General features: G+C 40.2%; 1 protein-coding gene across 1 annotated transcript in view; it reads right to left on the bottom strand.

The window, feature by feature from the left end:
* CCDC192 (coiled-coil domain containing 192) overlaps positions 1 to 17,870 on the bottom strand; it is a 198,196-nt gene that overhangs the window by 156,956 nt on the left and 23,370 nt on the right. Inside the window, 1 exon segment of the mRNA XM_022588705.3 lies at positions 12,579 to 12,686. Within this exon segment, the coding sequence (XP_022444413.2) occupies positions 12,579 to 12,686 (108 nt within the window).

Below are 17,870 nucleotides of genomic sequence, written 5' to 3'. Positions count from 1 at the left end.
AAAAGTCAATCGATAGTTGAAATATAAAGTTAGGGATCCAGACATAGAGATTTCTAAGATGCCTTTAATCTTCAGATAAGTCCTCTGGGCCATATGAATAGATAAATATACCAGAGAGAAGTGGGACACGGGAAAAGGTGAGGCAATTAATCACTGACTTGCATGTAAAGATAAAGTGTTTGGTTATAAAAGTCAAAAAGCAATAGTATCAGGTTCTAAGAAATTAAAGTCAACAACTGAAGAGGCCTAGGACCCATTCCTCAGGTACAGCTAGTCCCTTTAAGTTCTGGTCCATTCTTGCTACCGAATCCAAGCTCGCTCTGCTCACCGCACGACAGGCCAGTAAATCAGAGACGAGGTGTTGAGGCAAGGAATACGACTTTATTCGGAAAGCTGGCAGACCGAGAAGACAGCAGACTAAAGCCTCAGAACAACCATCTTATCAGAGTTTGGATGCCAGTTTCTTTTATAGCACAGAGAGGGGGAAGAGATGAGGAAGTAAAGTTAAAAGGCCATGAGTTTTGCAAATATCCCCTGGAATGGCCAGCCTCCGGGAGGGGATGTGTTGTTTTCTTGCATCCATCTACAGGTGGACAGGGTCCGGAAGTTTCCCTGAACAAAGACACTTTGGTTTAACATTCAGGCAGAGGAGCAGTGTTCCCTGAGGCAGGCCATTATGTAGAGACAGTATCCATTTAGTGAACAAGAGCAACGGTAAGTAAAGGTTAAAGTAAAATAAACATATCCAACATGTAGTCAGATTTGGCTCTTCCCTGTTACATTCTCAGAGCACTTTTGTGGAACAGGGCAAAGGCTTTCCCTGCTGGTAGGACTCACAGAACTGACTCTTCACTCTCTGGCTTGTGTTATATGCATTCTGCTATCCTTGAGTTTCTTTCATGGGTCTTTCTTTCTCCTCAAATCTCCTTAGTGTCCCACTTAATAGAGGACAGCTGGATTCTCATACCTGATCTGTGTTGTCTTTCATGTAACATCTAGAAAACTTCTCTGTCTACATGTGAAAGAATGATAGTAGAAAAGTTCAATAAACTATTAGTATTATTACATAAATAGTTTTGACTTGGATATCCCCTAAAGGGTATCAGGGACAGCCTGTCACTATACATCCATTCAGTAACTGCAAGAGACTCATATTTATACAACTGTAGATTTAAGCACTAAACTGTTCCTGAAGCTAATAAATGAGATCTTCATACAAAACACATGGCCATCTAAAATTTTCTTCTTGAAGCCCCAGGCCCTGAAAAACAGGAAAAATAAAAACTATTTCTAAGAAATATGTTAAGGGTCTGATGTATCAAAGGACTGAAATATTCAGAAGACTTAAATGAAGAAATCCAAATTACAAAGCGTCGAGAAGAGTCCAGGGCATACATGGGGTACATTGAGCCTACATGGAGCCTTCCATAGGAAATGTCACCTTTAACATCTAATGATTCAAACATAAGATAACTGGGGTGACCACAGATCATCCGGTCACCTGAAACTTGGGATCAGTCTTTTTTTTTAAATTGAAGTATATATATATATATATTTATCCCTTCCTCCCCTTTCCCCTTTGTTAACCATAAGTTTGTTTGCAATGTCTCTGAGTCTATTTCTGTTTCGTAAATAAGTTAATTTGTATCATTTTTTAAGATTCCACGTATAAGTGATATCATATGATATTTGTCTTTCTCTATCTGACTTACTTCACTTAGTTTGATAATGTCTAGGTGCATCTGTGTTGCTGCAAATGGCATTATTTCATTCAATTTTATGGCTGAGTAATATTCATATATATATATATATCACATCTTATATATCGTATGTATCATATATGTGTGTGTATATGTATATCACATCTTCTTTGTTTCTTATTCATCTGTTGATGGACATTTAAGTTGCTTCCATGTCTTGGCTATTGGAAGTAATGCTGCTATGGACATGGGGGTGCATGTATCTTTTTGAACTATAGTTTTCATCTTTTCTGGATATATGCCCTGGAGTGAAATTGCTGGATCATATGGCAACTCTATTTTTAGTTTTTTAAGGAACCTCCATTCTTTTCTCCATAATGGTTGCACCGATTTACATTCCCACCAACAGTGTAGGAGGGTTCCCTTTTCTCCACGCTCTCTCCAGCATTTATTATTTGTAGACTTTCTGATGATGGCTGTTCTGATCAGTGTGAGATCAGAATTTGCATTTCTCTAATAATTAGCAGTGTTGAGCATCTCTTAATGTGACTGTTGTCCATATGTATGTCTTCTTTGGAGGAATGTCAATTTAGGTCTTCTGTTCATGTTTTGATTGGGTTGGGTTATTTTGATATTGAACTGTATGAGCTGTTTGTATATTTTGGAAATTAATCTGGTCTTACATTTAGGTCTTTAATCCACTTTGTGTTTAATTTTGTATATGGTTTTAGAGAATGTTTTAATTTTGTTCTTTTACACATGAGCTGTCCAGTTCTCCCAGCAACACTAATTGAAGAGACTGTCTTTTCCCTGTTGTATATTCTTGCCTCCTTTGTCATAGGTTAACTGACCATAAGTGCATGGGTTTATTTCTGGGCTTTCAAACCATACTGTTTTGATTGCTGTAGCTTTCTAGTACAGTCTGAAGTGAGGGAGCATGATTCCTCCAGCTCTCTTCTTCTTTCTCAAGATTGTTTTGCCTATTTGGGACTTTATTTGTTTCCATACAAATGTAAAATTTTTCGTCCTAGTTCTGTGAAAAATGCCATTGGTAATTTGATAGGGATTGCATTGAATCTGTAGATCGCCTTGGATAGTATGGTCATTTTAACAATATTGATTCTTCTAATCCATGAGCACAGCATATATTTCCATCTGTTTTTGTTGTCTTGATTTTCTTCATTATAGTTTTCAGAGTACAGGTGTTTTGCCTCCTTTGGTAGGTTTATTCCTAGATATTTTATTCTTTTTGATGCGATGGTTGGGATCAGTCTTGAATACTACTTTTCCATTTAATTAATTACCAAAGCATCTTGTAAATATTTCTTGTCTCTTTCTTCTCTTCACTACTAATAGGCACTTATCATTTCTAAACTTGATTTTGCAAGCCCTGACACATGATATGCCTGACTCTGGTCTCCTAATAAATCTGTTCTCAGTAGACACAGAGTTTTCTGTCTGAGGGCAAATCTGAATACACTTCAAACCCTTTAATGGCTCCCCATTGCCTATAGGATCAACTCCAGTTGTTATGATGGAAAGAGCATAGCTTTGACATCAGAGAGATGACTGGCTGAATCCTAAGTTGATCTGAGACCTCAGGGAAATCACTGTCTGTACTTCTATTCCATGGAACATATGGTGTAATGGGAGATATAGACCATTCCAGTTACTGGGGGTGGGGTGGGGAAGGTGGTAAAATGGGAGAAGGATTATGAGAGCACCTAGTAAGGACATCTAACTCAAACTTCAAAGAGGAAGAAAAGCATTTTGGAGTAAGTGCATCTAATTGAAGACCTGAAGGGAGAAGTTTGTTGGGTTTTGTTGGTTAATGGAAAAGGGGATGAGAGGAGGTGGTAGAAACAGAGCAGAGCAATTCTCTGCAGAAGTAGAGGGAAAGGGATGCATTAATTAAAACTTGACTGTGAGGAACAAGGCCTTTTGGTTTTTTTATAGATGAGAAAGTAAGAGAGAATACATTCCTTTCAAGAAATTGAAAGTGGTGTCAAAGTAATATGCTGGGCGTGGTATAAGATAAAGCTGGAGAAATAAGTAGGGGATTAGACCACAGAGGATTATAAAATCTGTTAAGAAGTATATATTTGATCCTGACAGGGGGCTAATTTAGGGGGCTAATTTAGGATTTAAGCGAGGAGAAATAGGAGGTCTGCGTTGTAGAATCTTCACTCTGGCTATAGTGCTGAGGAGTCATCAAACATGGACCATAATGAAAGTAAAGTAGGGAGAAGTTTCTGCAGTTGGTGGCCTGGACAAGGGTAATGGTGGTAGAGATAGAGAAAAGAAGATGGACTGAAGAACCGTTTGAGAGAAATTATTCATAGTACTTAGCAATTGGATGTGTGGGGTGAGGAAGAAGAAAGAATCAAAGCAGCACAGATTTCTCATATAAGCCACAGGGGGTGCAGGTGGCACCTCTCCCTGGCCTAGGGGATTTGAGAGCAGGAACAGATTTGGGGCAGGAAGCTAATGGACAGGTAGAGTTTGAGTTGCCTCTGAGAACCTTGGTGGGCCTATTCAGTAGGCAGTTGGATATCCAGGTCAGGGGTCGGGAGGAAGATCAGGACTAATGATGAAAACTTGGTTCTTCTCGGTGGATTGTGCTCTAAAGGCAAGTCACTAAGGGAGAATGTATAGAAAGAGCAGACAAGCAGGCTGCAATCCCACAAAAGAGCTTTCATCATTTGCAAAATGGGAATGCAAATTTCCAGGACCAGTGGGAAAAATACACAAGCTAACATACGTAGGAGTACCTTGCAGAACACTTGGCTCACAGTAAGGGCTCAATAAATATTCTATTGAATGAATAAATGAATAATTCAACAAAAGCGTACACCTAATTTACTAATTTCCTTGTAGAGGTTAAGCAAAGTGAAAGTTAGTTGGCCATCTCTGAGAAAATTTTGTGAAGAAAATGTAGGTTATGCCCATGCAAAAAGATACTTGCTCTTATCACCAGAGCCAAGACTTATAAGGGGCAAGGCATTTGCTTTTTCTTAGACAAGAAAGTCACATTTATTAGCACTGGGTCAGCTATTTAAAACTGACCTCTGTTTGATCTTGACATTTACAAGCAAAAGGAAGTCTTTAGTTATGTAACAGGCCAGAAGTCCACGCATCCCTGACAACAGAAGCCCATTTGTCATTGTGCTCAACTCTACTCAAAACAACACATCTCTTCACCAGCTTGTATTCTTTCCTTACATTCTCTGAGGTTCCCAATTGGTGTGCAACAATCCAGTAAGAGGGTTAAAATTGACAACTGCTTAGATAGGAGAGTGTGTGTGTGTGTGTGTGTGTGTGTGTGTGTGTTAAGAGGGAACTCTTCTGCAATAAAATAAACTAGAACCAAATTGTTTAACAAAATTCTCAATTGCTTGGTTTCATGGTGATTAGGAAACGCATTCCAAGTCAAACAAGCTGCTTGTGATTTTGTGGCATTAAAGTAGACTTCCAAACGGATTGGAAAACAAAAACTCATTCACAGAAACTCATGATTTCAGATTGGCATATCAAGCATAACTTCTGAGCGTTTGCAGAAATGAATACTCCTACCAAGGGCACATTACTTATTTCAAATAAACTTGACATCAAGGGATCCACTGTTGCATTTAAACAATGGAAAAAGAACCAGAACATTTTTGGTGGCAATCTCAATATGTATCAAATCACTTTTACCTACTTACACACATATTCAGCAACTAAAAATTTGCTGGAGATCTATATTCTTTCTATTCCTAAACTTAAAGAAAACGTAGATTGAACACTAAGACGCAAATAATGGGAGTTTATTTTAGAGCCTTAGTTACAAAATGATGAATAAATGTTGGTTATTAGAGTCAAACATACTAGTCTTTTGTCTTTCTGGTTTTCTGCTTACTTTTCTCAGTCTTAAAGTTAAAAGATCAGTTAGAAGCTTCGTTCAATCGCCAGAAACTATTGCATATGTCAGAGGGGGTCGTGATAGTTCTCACACTGAGAGAAAGTATTGGTAGAGGACCCAGAAGACTGACTCTAAATTCCAGCTCAAAAATTCACCTGAGATTTACAACCAGAAATAACTGCTGAAAGTCATTCCATTATAGAGCATTGGAATTGAATTGAGAGTCCATAGAGTCATGCATCTATGAGTAATTGATTTTTGACAAGGATTTCAAGACCATTCAAAGGGGAAAAATCGTCTCTTCAACAAATGGTGCTAGGAAAACTGGATATTTACATGCAAAAGAACCTTGACGAGACAAAGCACTACATGCAACAGTATGGTGAAGGGGCTGGATGAGCAAAGCAGGTATTTGCTAACCTAATATCCATTCTCCCCTTCTTAGTAAAAAGAAAAAAAAAAACCCTTATACTCTTGGGGTGACAATGTGCCCAGTTAAAAATCCATATTTCCTAGCCCCCATGATACTAACCATGGTCAGGCATATGTAAGAATTCATTAGGTGAGTTTTGGAGAAAAGCTCTTCAAAGAGGCTGCTCAGCTGGCAGTTGTCCATCCCTATTTTACACTTGCCTTTTTCATCTTCATGCTACTTGACTTCATGAATGGTTGCAGCTGCAGGTACCTCTTGGACCCTGAGGATGGGAGCTATGTTTGTGAATGCACGGAGACCAAGCCCAGGCCTCTGAGAGCTGCAGAGCTCCTGAGCCTATTCTGGGCTCCCTGTGTCCAGACTTACTCGATTACTTGTTTAGGCCACTCTTATTTGGGTTGTTGTTTTATGTACCCAAGATTAATCCTCACTGATTCACTTAGTTACGGTGGAGTTGGGGGCACAAAGCAAGAGTGATGGTTCCTCTTCACCATTTGGTTTGGGTTAGGGCTGGAAATTCACTTCAGTGTAGAGTGGGAACTTGTTAGAAATGCACATTCTTGACCTCCACCCCAGATGGACTGAATCATAAACTCTGGGGGTGGGACCTAGCAATCTGTCTAACAAGCCTCTAGGTTCCAGTTTGGGAACCAGGGTGAGTTCTTTTTGTTCAGTGCTGCTTGAGTAGGAAACTTCTTTAAATGGCTTTGACCTATGACCACACGTTCTTAAGAACAGGGTCTTTGAATTTTAAAAATACTTATGTTCGAATATCAGCCTCACTGTTTATTAACTGTATGACCTTGGGAAAATGGCTTAACATTTTTGAGTCTCATTTTCCTCATGGAGATTATAATAATAGTGCCCCTAATAAGGTTCTTGTGTGGATCAGATGAAGTGTCTGTCAATCGAAGTACAGTACCTGGAACACTATAGATGCTTAATGAATGTCAGTTTCTCTACTCTGCCTGCCATTGGCAATACACTGCAGGGGTCTGGTACCAGGCCTGAATCCCTGTAGGATGTGAACTTAGCCACCACCCCACTACACCCCCTTTCATGCTTTGTCTCCATTATTGCTTCTGCTATTCTTTAAGATGGAAGAGAACCTTAGGGAGATCCCAGGGGAAAAAAGAAAGGGAAAGGAATCGTCTTGGAATATAACGTAATTGATCCAGTTCAGTAAAGAGTGAGGATACAGGAAGCTGCTGTTACTAGTTTTATTTGGGGCTTTCGGAAATGTCTCTCTCATCAGGTGAGGGGGAAACTATGCCTAACTGGCATATGAGCTATGACTAAGAAGTAAGAAAAAGACTCCCATGTGCTTTTTTCAAAAGTTGAGAAATAAAACTAGCATGTTCTTCTCCATTGAAATTTCTCTGCACTTTGAGTGTCACCAATAAATCTCTCTTTATGAAAACAAAAAGGGCACAATTATTTTTATGCTCCAAAGACCATCAGGGGCCCCTTGCTGTGTCTTGTCTATGTCTTATTCCTACCTGGGAAACACAGTTGGTAGAAAAAAAGATCAAGTTCCCCACCGAGCTTCCCACCTCCTAGCTCCTGCTTCAAATAATGACATCTCTTTCGCAGCTAGCGTATATGCCACACTTAACATATAACTAATGTTTTGCTAGGTATGGTATCCGAAAGACTCCTGAAGCTAATTCTGACTACGTAATTGTTACTGGATTCACCTCCTTGGTGAGAAAATGACCACAGATTCCCCTCACTCCCCAGTTTCCGCCCGCCCCCCTCCAAACTCTGAAAAGACCAGACACCGGAGCTGAATGGGCAATTCAGCTCCCAATCTTGGCAAAATCAGAGAATGGGCAGAAACAGATAGAAGACTTAAGAGATGAAGCAGAAAGAAGGTTAAAGTACTAAAGTCCCTTTACCAAATGAGGAGCTGAGGGAGAAGATAAGAGAAAGCTGGGTGGTAAAAAAAGCCGGCTAGGGCAAAGGAGCTGGGGTGGGAAGGGGACCTTTCCTGGTTGAAAGACTCTGAGATTGTGAGCACTGGAGAAGAACCACTGTGTTGCGATCTGGGTGTCTTTCAAACACTTTGAGAGACATCAGTAGAAAAGGAAACTTACACACACACACACACACACACACACACACACACACACACACACACACACACACACACACACACACAAGCCCATGACATATGACTCAGAAAATACAGTTCTGTTATGACCACTAGCAGCGGTAGAGATAAATTAACATTAATCAAGAACCTACTAAGAACCAGGTTACACTCATCTCGTTCAATCCTCACTACAGCCCTATGAAACCAATGTGTTCACCCTCTTCTGCATAAGACCACCGTGACTCAGAGAGACTAAGTGAACTGCCCAAGGTCATAAAGCTAGCAAGTCCTGGAGCAGAAACAAAGCCGGAGCTCTCCTGGGTCTGCTGCTGGGAGCCGGGAACCAGAGGCTAGTGATGACTGAGACACACTGGGCCGACGATGCTCCCAGAGGAAATGTCTCAGGAACTGGCCTCCCTCGTCCCTCTGCGCTGGTGGCTCTCTGGATCTGTGCTCCACTGTGACACTGTGGCTTCTCCTGACACTCTCTTAGCACAAAAGCTGTGCAGTCTCTTAGCTTGCGTACGGTCATCAACTGCAACTCCCGGAGCCCCTTTCTTTGTCCCTCCCATGTGCACTGGTGATAGAAGCCAGCACACAGGCAAAAACTGCCTTTTTTTGAGTTTCCCCTGAAACATTTCCATGCTTCTTTTTTCTCCTATTGACTCTTTTCCTCCTTTCCTGTGCCTCCTTCTAGTCCTTTCTCTACTACCTAATTTCCAGGCATTTCCCCCCATGGGTCTTAACCTGCAGGAAATATAATCAAGTATTTTCTTTAGCAAAACTTGGCAATGTTTTGAATTATCTACAGTTATTACCCAGGAAAAGAGATGGATTCTATGTCCCTTTCTCACTCTGGCCAGCTGACTTGCTGCAAACTTACTTCTTAGAGCTGTGAACAGCCCAGATTAAAAGTATTAATTGCAAGTTATCCTGATGTCATATTTCTTTTATTTTGACACTAGTGGCATGACTGCAGAGAAATAAAGAATAATTGTTAGCTAAGGGAATCCAACAAAGAAGTATGTGACCTCACAGAGGAAGCGCCACACTCTCCTTATTTCCTCACTAAGTTCCTTCTTTTGCATAGTGAGTCAACAGAGACCTTGCTGGAAGGGACCCTAGAAAGGTTCAATTTAAGTAACCTGAGGCCCAGGACCAACAGGCGTTTAGTGTAGATGAACCCCGAGGCATCTATCTGGGTTAGTTCTATGTGCATCACTAAGAGGCAGAGCCAGGAGGTAAGAATTCAGCTAATGTCAAAATTTAGCCTTTTCGCAAAGGCAGGACCCACTGGTTGACAATACCATGAGCTTCCACTCCTAGTTCCAGCACAAATCTTTGTCCTCGACATTTCCTCTCCTCTTCCCACTTGTTTCTAGCCCACCAGGCCAGCCCATCTGACAAAATGATTTGGATTACCAGTGAAAGCCAGCTAGCATTCCCACTGTCTTTGTGACAAATCCTAAATTAATGGTATTTAAAAGAAACCTTAACTCAGCCATAAAAAGAAACGAAATTAAGTTATTTGTAGTGAGGTGGATGGACTTGAGTCTGTCATACAGAGTGAAGCAAGTCAGAAAGAGAAAAACAAATACCGTATGCTAACACATATATATGGAATCTAAAAATATATATATATATATGGTCGTGAAGAACCTAGGGGCAGGAGGGGAATAAGGACGCAGACCTACTGGAGAATGGACTTGAGGACACAGGGTGGGGGAAGGGTAAGCTGTGACAAAGTGAGAGAGTGGCATGGACATATATACACTGCCAAATGTAAAATAGATAGCTAGTGGGAAGCAGCTGCATAGCACAGGGAGATCAGCTCGGTGCTTTGTGACCACCTAGAGGGGTGGGATAGGGATGGTGGGAGGGAGGGAGACGCAAGAGGGAAGAGATATGGGGATATGTGTATATGTATAGCTGATTCACTTTGTTATAAAGCAGAAATTAACACACCATTGTAAAGCAATTATACTCCAATAAAGATGTTAAAAAAAAAAAAGCCTTAACATGTATACACATAAACAGAAAAAAAATACTCCTTCACACACACACACACACACACACACACACACACACACACACACACACACACACCATTGTCTGGACCACTAAAGACAGTTTCTCTTTTTGCAACCACAAAGTGGCCTAGCCTGGTAAGGAAGACAGTGGCACCCAGTGGACAAATGTTTGATTGTTTGAGACAGGTGTCCCATTCAGAAATATTCTCCTTTCTTAGCTTTAAAAAAGGCTATTTGCTCCCCTTACCTTTCCCTATCCTTCTGCCATCACATTTTAAAAACATCTACTGAATTTAAAAATAGGGGGGAGGGGAGTGTCATTACAGTTTTTATCTCTTCAAGAATAAGACTAAACTGAAACACTGGAGAAAGCAAAAATTTCAGGATTAAATCCTCTGAGAACAGTGTCTATATTTGATTAACCTATTTCAACAGTAACAGTGGAGACAGCCAAATCTAATAAAATATTCAGCTTAATTAAAAATGTAACGTTGAAAATGCCTGTAATGTGCTTTTCTTCGCACATAATATTCTCCTTTTCCTCACACCATTGCCAACTTCCAATTAAATTGCCTTGGTTATATGCAAATTTGGCAACTCCAGGGGCAATACTTCAGGAAAATAACATACACGGATCCTGCAACTTGATACTATGCTGCAGTCTATCTGGGAACCATACAAATGCCTACTATTTTCACTCTCCAGCCCCTACAGTGATTCTTTTGGTTGTGAGCTACTTGGGTAGAAAAGCTCTGCTTATCTATCTTTCTTCCCTCAAACTGCTAACTAACATCTTACTCACGGTAGTTACAAAGAAGTTGAGTGAAATCCAGTTTCCATTTTATGTAATTAATCTGCTAAACACTGAAAAGAAGTATCTAATTGTTTGATGTTACATAAAGGGATCATCCAGTTAAGAATCTTAAATATTAGGGGCTATTTGCACTGGAGAAAAACATTTTATAAAGAACAAAAGGGATGAGGACTTCTTTGGGTGAACTGAATTTTACTGATTTAAATTATTAAAAGACGTTCAATTACAAAATAAGCATACATCTTCTTAGTGTAACCTAATACCAGCAAGGGTGCCCTCTTTTAGTTAGCCATTCAAAATTTCTTCCAAGTTTGCGTGCTCTGAAATCCTTAGTTTTTATGCTTTGAAATGGTACCTCATGTTTATCATTATATTCTTTGTAATTCAAATTTTGCCACAGTTTGAAGCTTGCTTTTTCTGTTGTTTTAAAGAAAAGATGAGTTGGCAAGCCAGCGTTATGGCACATGGGTGAGATGGAATCTTTCCCCAGTGGGTCTGGGCCTAGGGCACCACGCTTTTGTTAATTGACAGAAGGCCCCTGTGACCCCTTGCGTCTATCACATTTAGGTAGCCAGCAATAAACACATCCCAAAGTAAGAGATGTACTTTTTTGGTAAGCTGAAAAAAAAAATGGAGGCCATTTGTACATGTATCCCTACAATACATGTTAAATGTTCTTCTTTTTGTCATAACACAAGCACACTTTCCCCCTCGTCTCTGCAAAAATTCTCATAAAATTCTGATGCACTTAACTTTTGCCATACAGACCTTTCTTATTAAAAACTCAAAATTGTTTTTCAAAAGTTTCTAAAAATTTATTTGCAAAATGTCTCAATCCATGACAAATCAATCAATGTTTATAAAATCTCAGGGTCTGTGTCCTTTTCCTCCACTGACTGCCACCAACAGTGAGCACTGATGCCCTGTGCTGTGGGAGGACCCACACTCCTGGCAGTTTTGCCCTCTGCCAAGCCCCCATGCCCAGGGGCAAGGGCAACGGTAACAGCAGGATTTGTACCACGTACACTATACTGTTTGCAAAGTGTAATCGTGTTGGGAAATGGTCTGAGCTTTACTGAGAGCCATACTCCGTGTCTCTGCAATCGGAGACCTGGTGTGTAGGCAGATGACATATAAGGCAACCTGACGGCCGGTAGAGGCTACACTCCACCTATGACTTGCTTTGCTTCTGTGAGTGTCACAGCCCAAGAGGGATGCCAGGATTTGAAAAACTCTCTTTCTTCACATAATTGGAGAAAGTTGCTCCTGTGTAGTTCCTATAGGTTTTATCTTACTTTGGGGCTTATCTGTTTATAATGCAAATATGGTTCACTTATTCAGAAATCTACTTGCTTAAAGATGGCTTTCCTAACTCATGGGCTGTGGCGAATGAGAATCAAAATATAAATCTAAGAGGAGTTTTAAAGGCTGAAAAGCTCCATACAGATTAAAGTAATTATTGTTATAACTAAAATGAATGAAATGGGGTGTGTGTGTGTGTGTGTGTGTGTCATTAAGTACGGAGGTTAAAACACGTATTTAGATTTTCCTTGCTCTACTGCACACTGAGGAACATATATTTCCAATCCCAGTGACAGGTATTACCTGTTCAGATAAGACTTTAGCTTTTTCTTCTGCTTCCGTCAGGCAAATCTCCAAGGCCTCGAGCCGTGCCAAAGTAAACGCCATCTGTCTGGTTTCCAGGGACTCTTTCTTTAAAACAATAATCAAGTATTACTTTTTGACATGGGTAGTTTCCTGAGTGCATTTCAAACAACTCTGGGGACTAAGGACAGTCTTAATAAACTCACACAAATCATCTCCTTTTCTTCTTCAACATAGCAATAAAACAATGAAATGTTACAAAAACAATAGTGTTATTTAACAGTTTAGAGTCTAAAGGCAGAGTAAAAAAATGCATATTAATGAGCAATGAACAGCTTTAGAAAGGTAGAATAAAATATCCATGTTGAAATTTGGTTAGTCTGCAACTTTTATTCCTGATACAGAGCTTTTCTTCAAGACGTTAGAACCAAAATTTCACATTCCCAATAAGAGATGTCATCTAGAATGCCTACATTTTTAACATTCACCTAGCTTGGGGGTCATAGTCATTTGAATTCAGAGAAGCTCTTGGTTCCTTTGATTGTCACCTTCTTATCACAAGTTTAATTAAAGCAAAGATACTACATGGTTCAGAATCAGATCATTCTTCCCCAGAACGTGGCTAATATGACTCAAATCAGCAGATGTGTAGACTTTCCCTCTCAAAATTAAGTTGCTCTTTCTCACGTACAAGCAGAAAAATGTGCAAAGTTGGTATGAGAATATCAGTTACCAGCACTACTGAGACTAGAGCACTTCCTGACTACTCTTTGGCCATTGAGACAATTAATTAATAAAGACACAGCAATATGAAAACTTCAAAGGAAAACCTCATATGTGCTAGGATTATGAGGTTCCTATAGCTTCCTGGGATGTGTCCTGTCTTCTTGTGAAAGTTCAGGCTGCTGCAGCTGCTTCCAATTAACCCCACAGGAAAAAAAGAACTGTGTTCCTACATATTAAAAAAAAAAGAACAAAAAAAAAAAACCCCTGCTGCTTTATTTCCCCTTTGGTTTAGGAGCCCACCAATTTTATACATATGTGCATTTCCTGACGATACAATAGAGCCATCTGGTGGTAAATGAACCAGCCATAAAAACAAAGCATTTATTCAGTTCCTATAATTGTTCATGCCATCCTTTGAACCTTAGGACCCTGGCAAGGACCCCTGATATAAATAAATGTTGCTCTGTTCAAAAACAGCATGGCTCCTAAATCATACATGGCTGCATAATCTCCCCGAGGTCAGCCTTTGGGGGGTGAACATCTTGGGTTAGAACAGTGATATTTGGGATGAACAAATGACCCTCAGCCTCCCATATATGATTCCAATAATTTCAACAGTCAGTCCAAAATATCTCAAAACAAAAGCTTCAAAACAAGATTCTTGTGTATTTATACTTAGAGGTAGTTTATGCTACAAAACATTTTATGCATAAAGGAGAAATTGTCAAAAGTCCAAACTTTTCCAAAAAGGTTAAGGATCCCTGACCTAGATTGCTATTTCTAGGGGGAATCTTCTTGTCCAGTGTGTGACCTCGAGGAAGTTTTTAAAAGTAGACCCAACAAGATCATCTAATCTATTTCTCTAGGTCTTTTTCTCCAAACATCCCTAATTTTCCCTGACAAGAAGGACAACCATTTCCAGTAAGACAAAAGCATTGCAAGTCAAAGCCAAATGAAACAGGCTTGACTGGAGACTGTTATTAAATAACATAGGACTTTTTGTACAGGTAGATTTAAGAAATCATCATGTGTTACAGAACAAGGAGGGTCCTGAGAAAACTGTGAGGAATGCAAAGCCTGTCTCCACCTTTACCCCAGCTGTCACTCTCCACTCCCTGGCTTGCCTTTCTGTCCCCCTCTCCTTTAAGGGGAAGAGCCATGAATGTATCTACACTGGAGTAAAAATGGCCTAAACAAAGTCAAGCACTTTTTAATAGGAGACAACCTCCATTAACCAAAGGACTACAGATTAAATCAAGAATAATCTCGCAAATAAGTAAATACCTGGCGTTGGAAGTTTTGGAGGTAGGTGTGTGTTTTCAGGGACTCTAAACGGTTAGGTGTAGTCAGTCCTTGCCCCAGTTTTGCAGGATGCAGTGGTACGAGAGCAGAAAGTTAGGATTTATACCCTGAAGTTCATTTTCCCTCAGGCACATGTGGACACACAGTACATAAAGTGATTTATGTTTCTTATGAACATGAAACTGTCTTGGTGGTTAAAGTAATGGAAGAGTGAATTATATTAATCAAAACTGAAAACATATGATATATATAGGTGTTTGGGGATTGAACCTGTGTCTGTGGATTTCCAAATGGTAAATTCCAGCACTTCAAGTGGGTATTCCAGTTTTTAACTTCTACCCTTTGTCCTAAAATTTTCTACCTAAATATCCATCAGTAATCTAAGTGCATGTATCTAAGATAACCAAGATGATCAAAGTAAAAGAATATTACAAAATAATTCTATAAACTTTTTGGTTACAGTAAAGACACTAGATTACTATGCATGTGTGTTAAAGTTGACAGTCTACTAATTGACAAACCTTATGGAAAATTGTAAGAGTAGATTTTCTTTTACCTGCAATGTTTCCTCATTTGAGAATCTGGAGGAAAATCTACTCTGTTCTAAGTTAATTTTTCTTATTTCTCTAACCCATCTCAGTACCTTTTCATTGTCCCCTTCCTTACTTTTAAGTCATTATTTCTTTGTCTTACAATGACCTTGCTCTTTCTCAGCCAAACAAATCCCTTCCGCCCTTCAGGACTGGTTCAAGGTCTCTGATTCATCCAGATCATCCACATCCCTCTGAATCCACGTGCGGCACTTAGAAAGGCGCCTGAATGCAGAGGCTAGACTGGGCACTGCGCTGAGCATTTAGTAGGAGCTCAATAAAGAGTTGTTGATTGATTGAAGGCTCAGCAGTCAGAGAAGGGGACTGCACCAGATGGAGCGGTCCTTCACACTGAGAGGCTGTAACAGTGACTCCTTTGAGCAATACTTCCCCTGCATCCGGCTTAGAACAGTGACAAGGATCAGAGCCCCAGAGAAAGTCCACTTGCCAAGGCCAGGGGCCAGACAGCGTAGCAGAGGGCAAGGAGATGGCCGTGGCATTGGGTGATGACGGCAGGGCTGATGTGAGGATTAAATGACGTAAATCAGGTAAATGCTTGGACAGATGAAGTGCTCAATTAATATTATTCTGAATAATTCTATTCTCCTAATTCTTTTAAGGAGAATCATTTGATATTAAAACTTTCTAACTTGTTTTTAAACCCTAGTAAAAGAAAGTTCCCATAGAGGCCCTTTTGTAACAGCAAACGATCAAACCACAGCAGTGAGAAATTCAGTCAAGTATGCAATTAGAACAAAGTTAATATGTTAAATATGTGGGTGCATTTCTTTAAAAGCAAGATTGCTAAACAATGATGTGGTTATGGCAAATTCCACCTTTACACAAGAGCAATTTGACGTGAGTCAGTTGAAGACAATTAAATGTTTCTAGCAATCTGGAGCATCTATCGTGCAGGGTTCCAGCAGCAGCCCCTGCCCCGTAGTGCGGTAACTTCCCGCCAGGTAAAACACGCTTTCAACACATTTTGCAACAAACTTCCTGCTTGATGTCTCCCCTATTTATTACCGTGGTCCATTCCTCTTTCCCAGTTCTTGACAAGCACCGAAGCCCCTAAACTTCCCTACCCCTCTACGACCTGCTCATATTGCCCACGCTAGCCCCTTACCTCCGGGCAGAATTTTCCCATTCCTCCCTCAGTCTCTGGTGATCAGAATTCATTTTACAGTGGAAAGTTCGTCACTCTCATGTCCTTCTGTGCTTAGCATTTGCAATAGTTTCTTAGGTTAAATTGCCAATTTCTATTTAGGCAACAATTTAACAACTCAGTTCTCTTGATTCCAGTCCATTCAAGTGAAAACAGTATTCCTCTGTGTTTGGGGTTGTGTCATTAATCACTAAATAAGATATTTAAATTCAAAACTTGAACAAACTACAACTATTGTCAAAGCCCAGTGGAAAGGGTTTCTAAGTAGAAAGTGCCCATCAATATGACCCCGAAAGGGATGGTCATGGGAGAATGACAGATGAGCACTGACTAAGGGGAACTCTGCTTGGATTCTGGAAGGACACGTTCCTTACCTGACCTGAGTCTCACTGACTGTGTGTCTTGGGCTATGTGACTTTGGGGCTTCACTTCTCGGGGCCTCAGTTTTTTCATCTTTAAATGAAGAATACACTGGTCAGGTTGCAGAAGAAAACAGATGGTCATTCCAAAGGAGTGACTGAGGGCAGTTTGATGACGGGAAGAGCTTAACGGGTACGGTTATGGAAGTCAACAAAGGATGGTGAGACACACCCTGCATGCAAAGATACTTTTTGCCTTACCTTGACCTGAAGAGGTAGGGGGAGAGGTAATAGGAGAGCATTATCACAGGGTCTAGAAAGAGAGCTTGGGAGAGGGCCATGCTATAAACCGAGACCTTGGGCAGAGAAATACAGCCACTGCCAACCTGTGCCCAGGCAGTAGTGGTTGATGGACCAGTGGAATAAAAAGCCTGACCCTCCTCTCCTTTCACCCGCTGTACTTCTGTCTCTATCTTCCTTGGGCTGAACCCAATGAGAAATCAGAGGGCAAGAGAGCTTCAACAAGAAGTGCAGAGAGACCAGCTCCCTGGAAAAGAGCAGAGTGGGGGAAGGGTGGAGGGTGGATAATGGAGGGGGCAACAAAGATATCTCAGGCCAAAGGGGTTTAATGCTACTAGTGGTTCCCAAATGCCAGCCCATAGATCAGTGTTGGTTTGTGATAACATTCTCACCAGTCAGCAGGAAAATGATAAATGCTAACTTTTGAAAAGGACGGACATTGTGAATTTTTCATGAAGCCAAATTTATTCCATTTAGATGACTGTCCTTTATTCTGAGCTTATGATCATTCTATATATTTTGGTGTTAAGAGGATGTGTATTTAACAAATGATGGTGATAGTACATGGGAATTTTTGTGTTTTACTGTTTTTTCTTGAAAAAAATTGAAAAATTGGCAGTCTTACAAAAACTAACCCTAATTATTTTTTGATGGAAATTTTTACTAGTTTATGAAATCTAAAAGTGTAGAGACCCTCTATCTAAGTGATCTCTGTTAAATTATACATTAACTGTTTTGTCAGGTGGCTATTCCAGAGCTACATTCCCTGAATTCCATTGGACTAAGTCCAAGATGGACCTGAATTCAGTATCAAGTTGTTTTAGCACAGCTCCAAGATAGTTATTCTAGG

This window comes from Delphinapterus leucas, chromosome 3 (genome assembly GCF_059928025.1).
Source record: "Delphinapterus leucas isolate spDelLeu-1000000601 "Yukka" chromosome 3, BTC_Dleu_Yukka2, whole genome shotgun sequence".
Classification (NCBI taxonomy): Eukaryota; Metazoa; Chordata; class Mammalia; order Artiodactyla; family Monodontidae; genus Delphinapterus; species Delphinapterus leucas.
The sequence above is the reverse complement of the archived record's forward strand: the minus strand, read 5'-3'. Positions and strand labels throughout refer to the sequence as shown.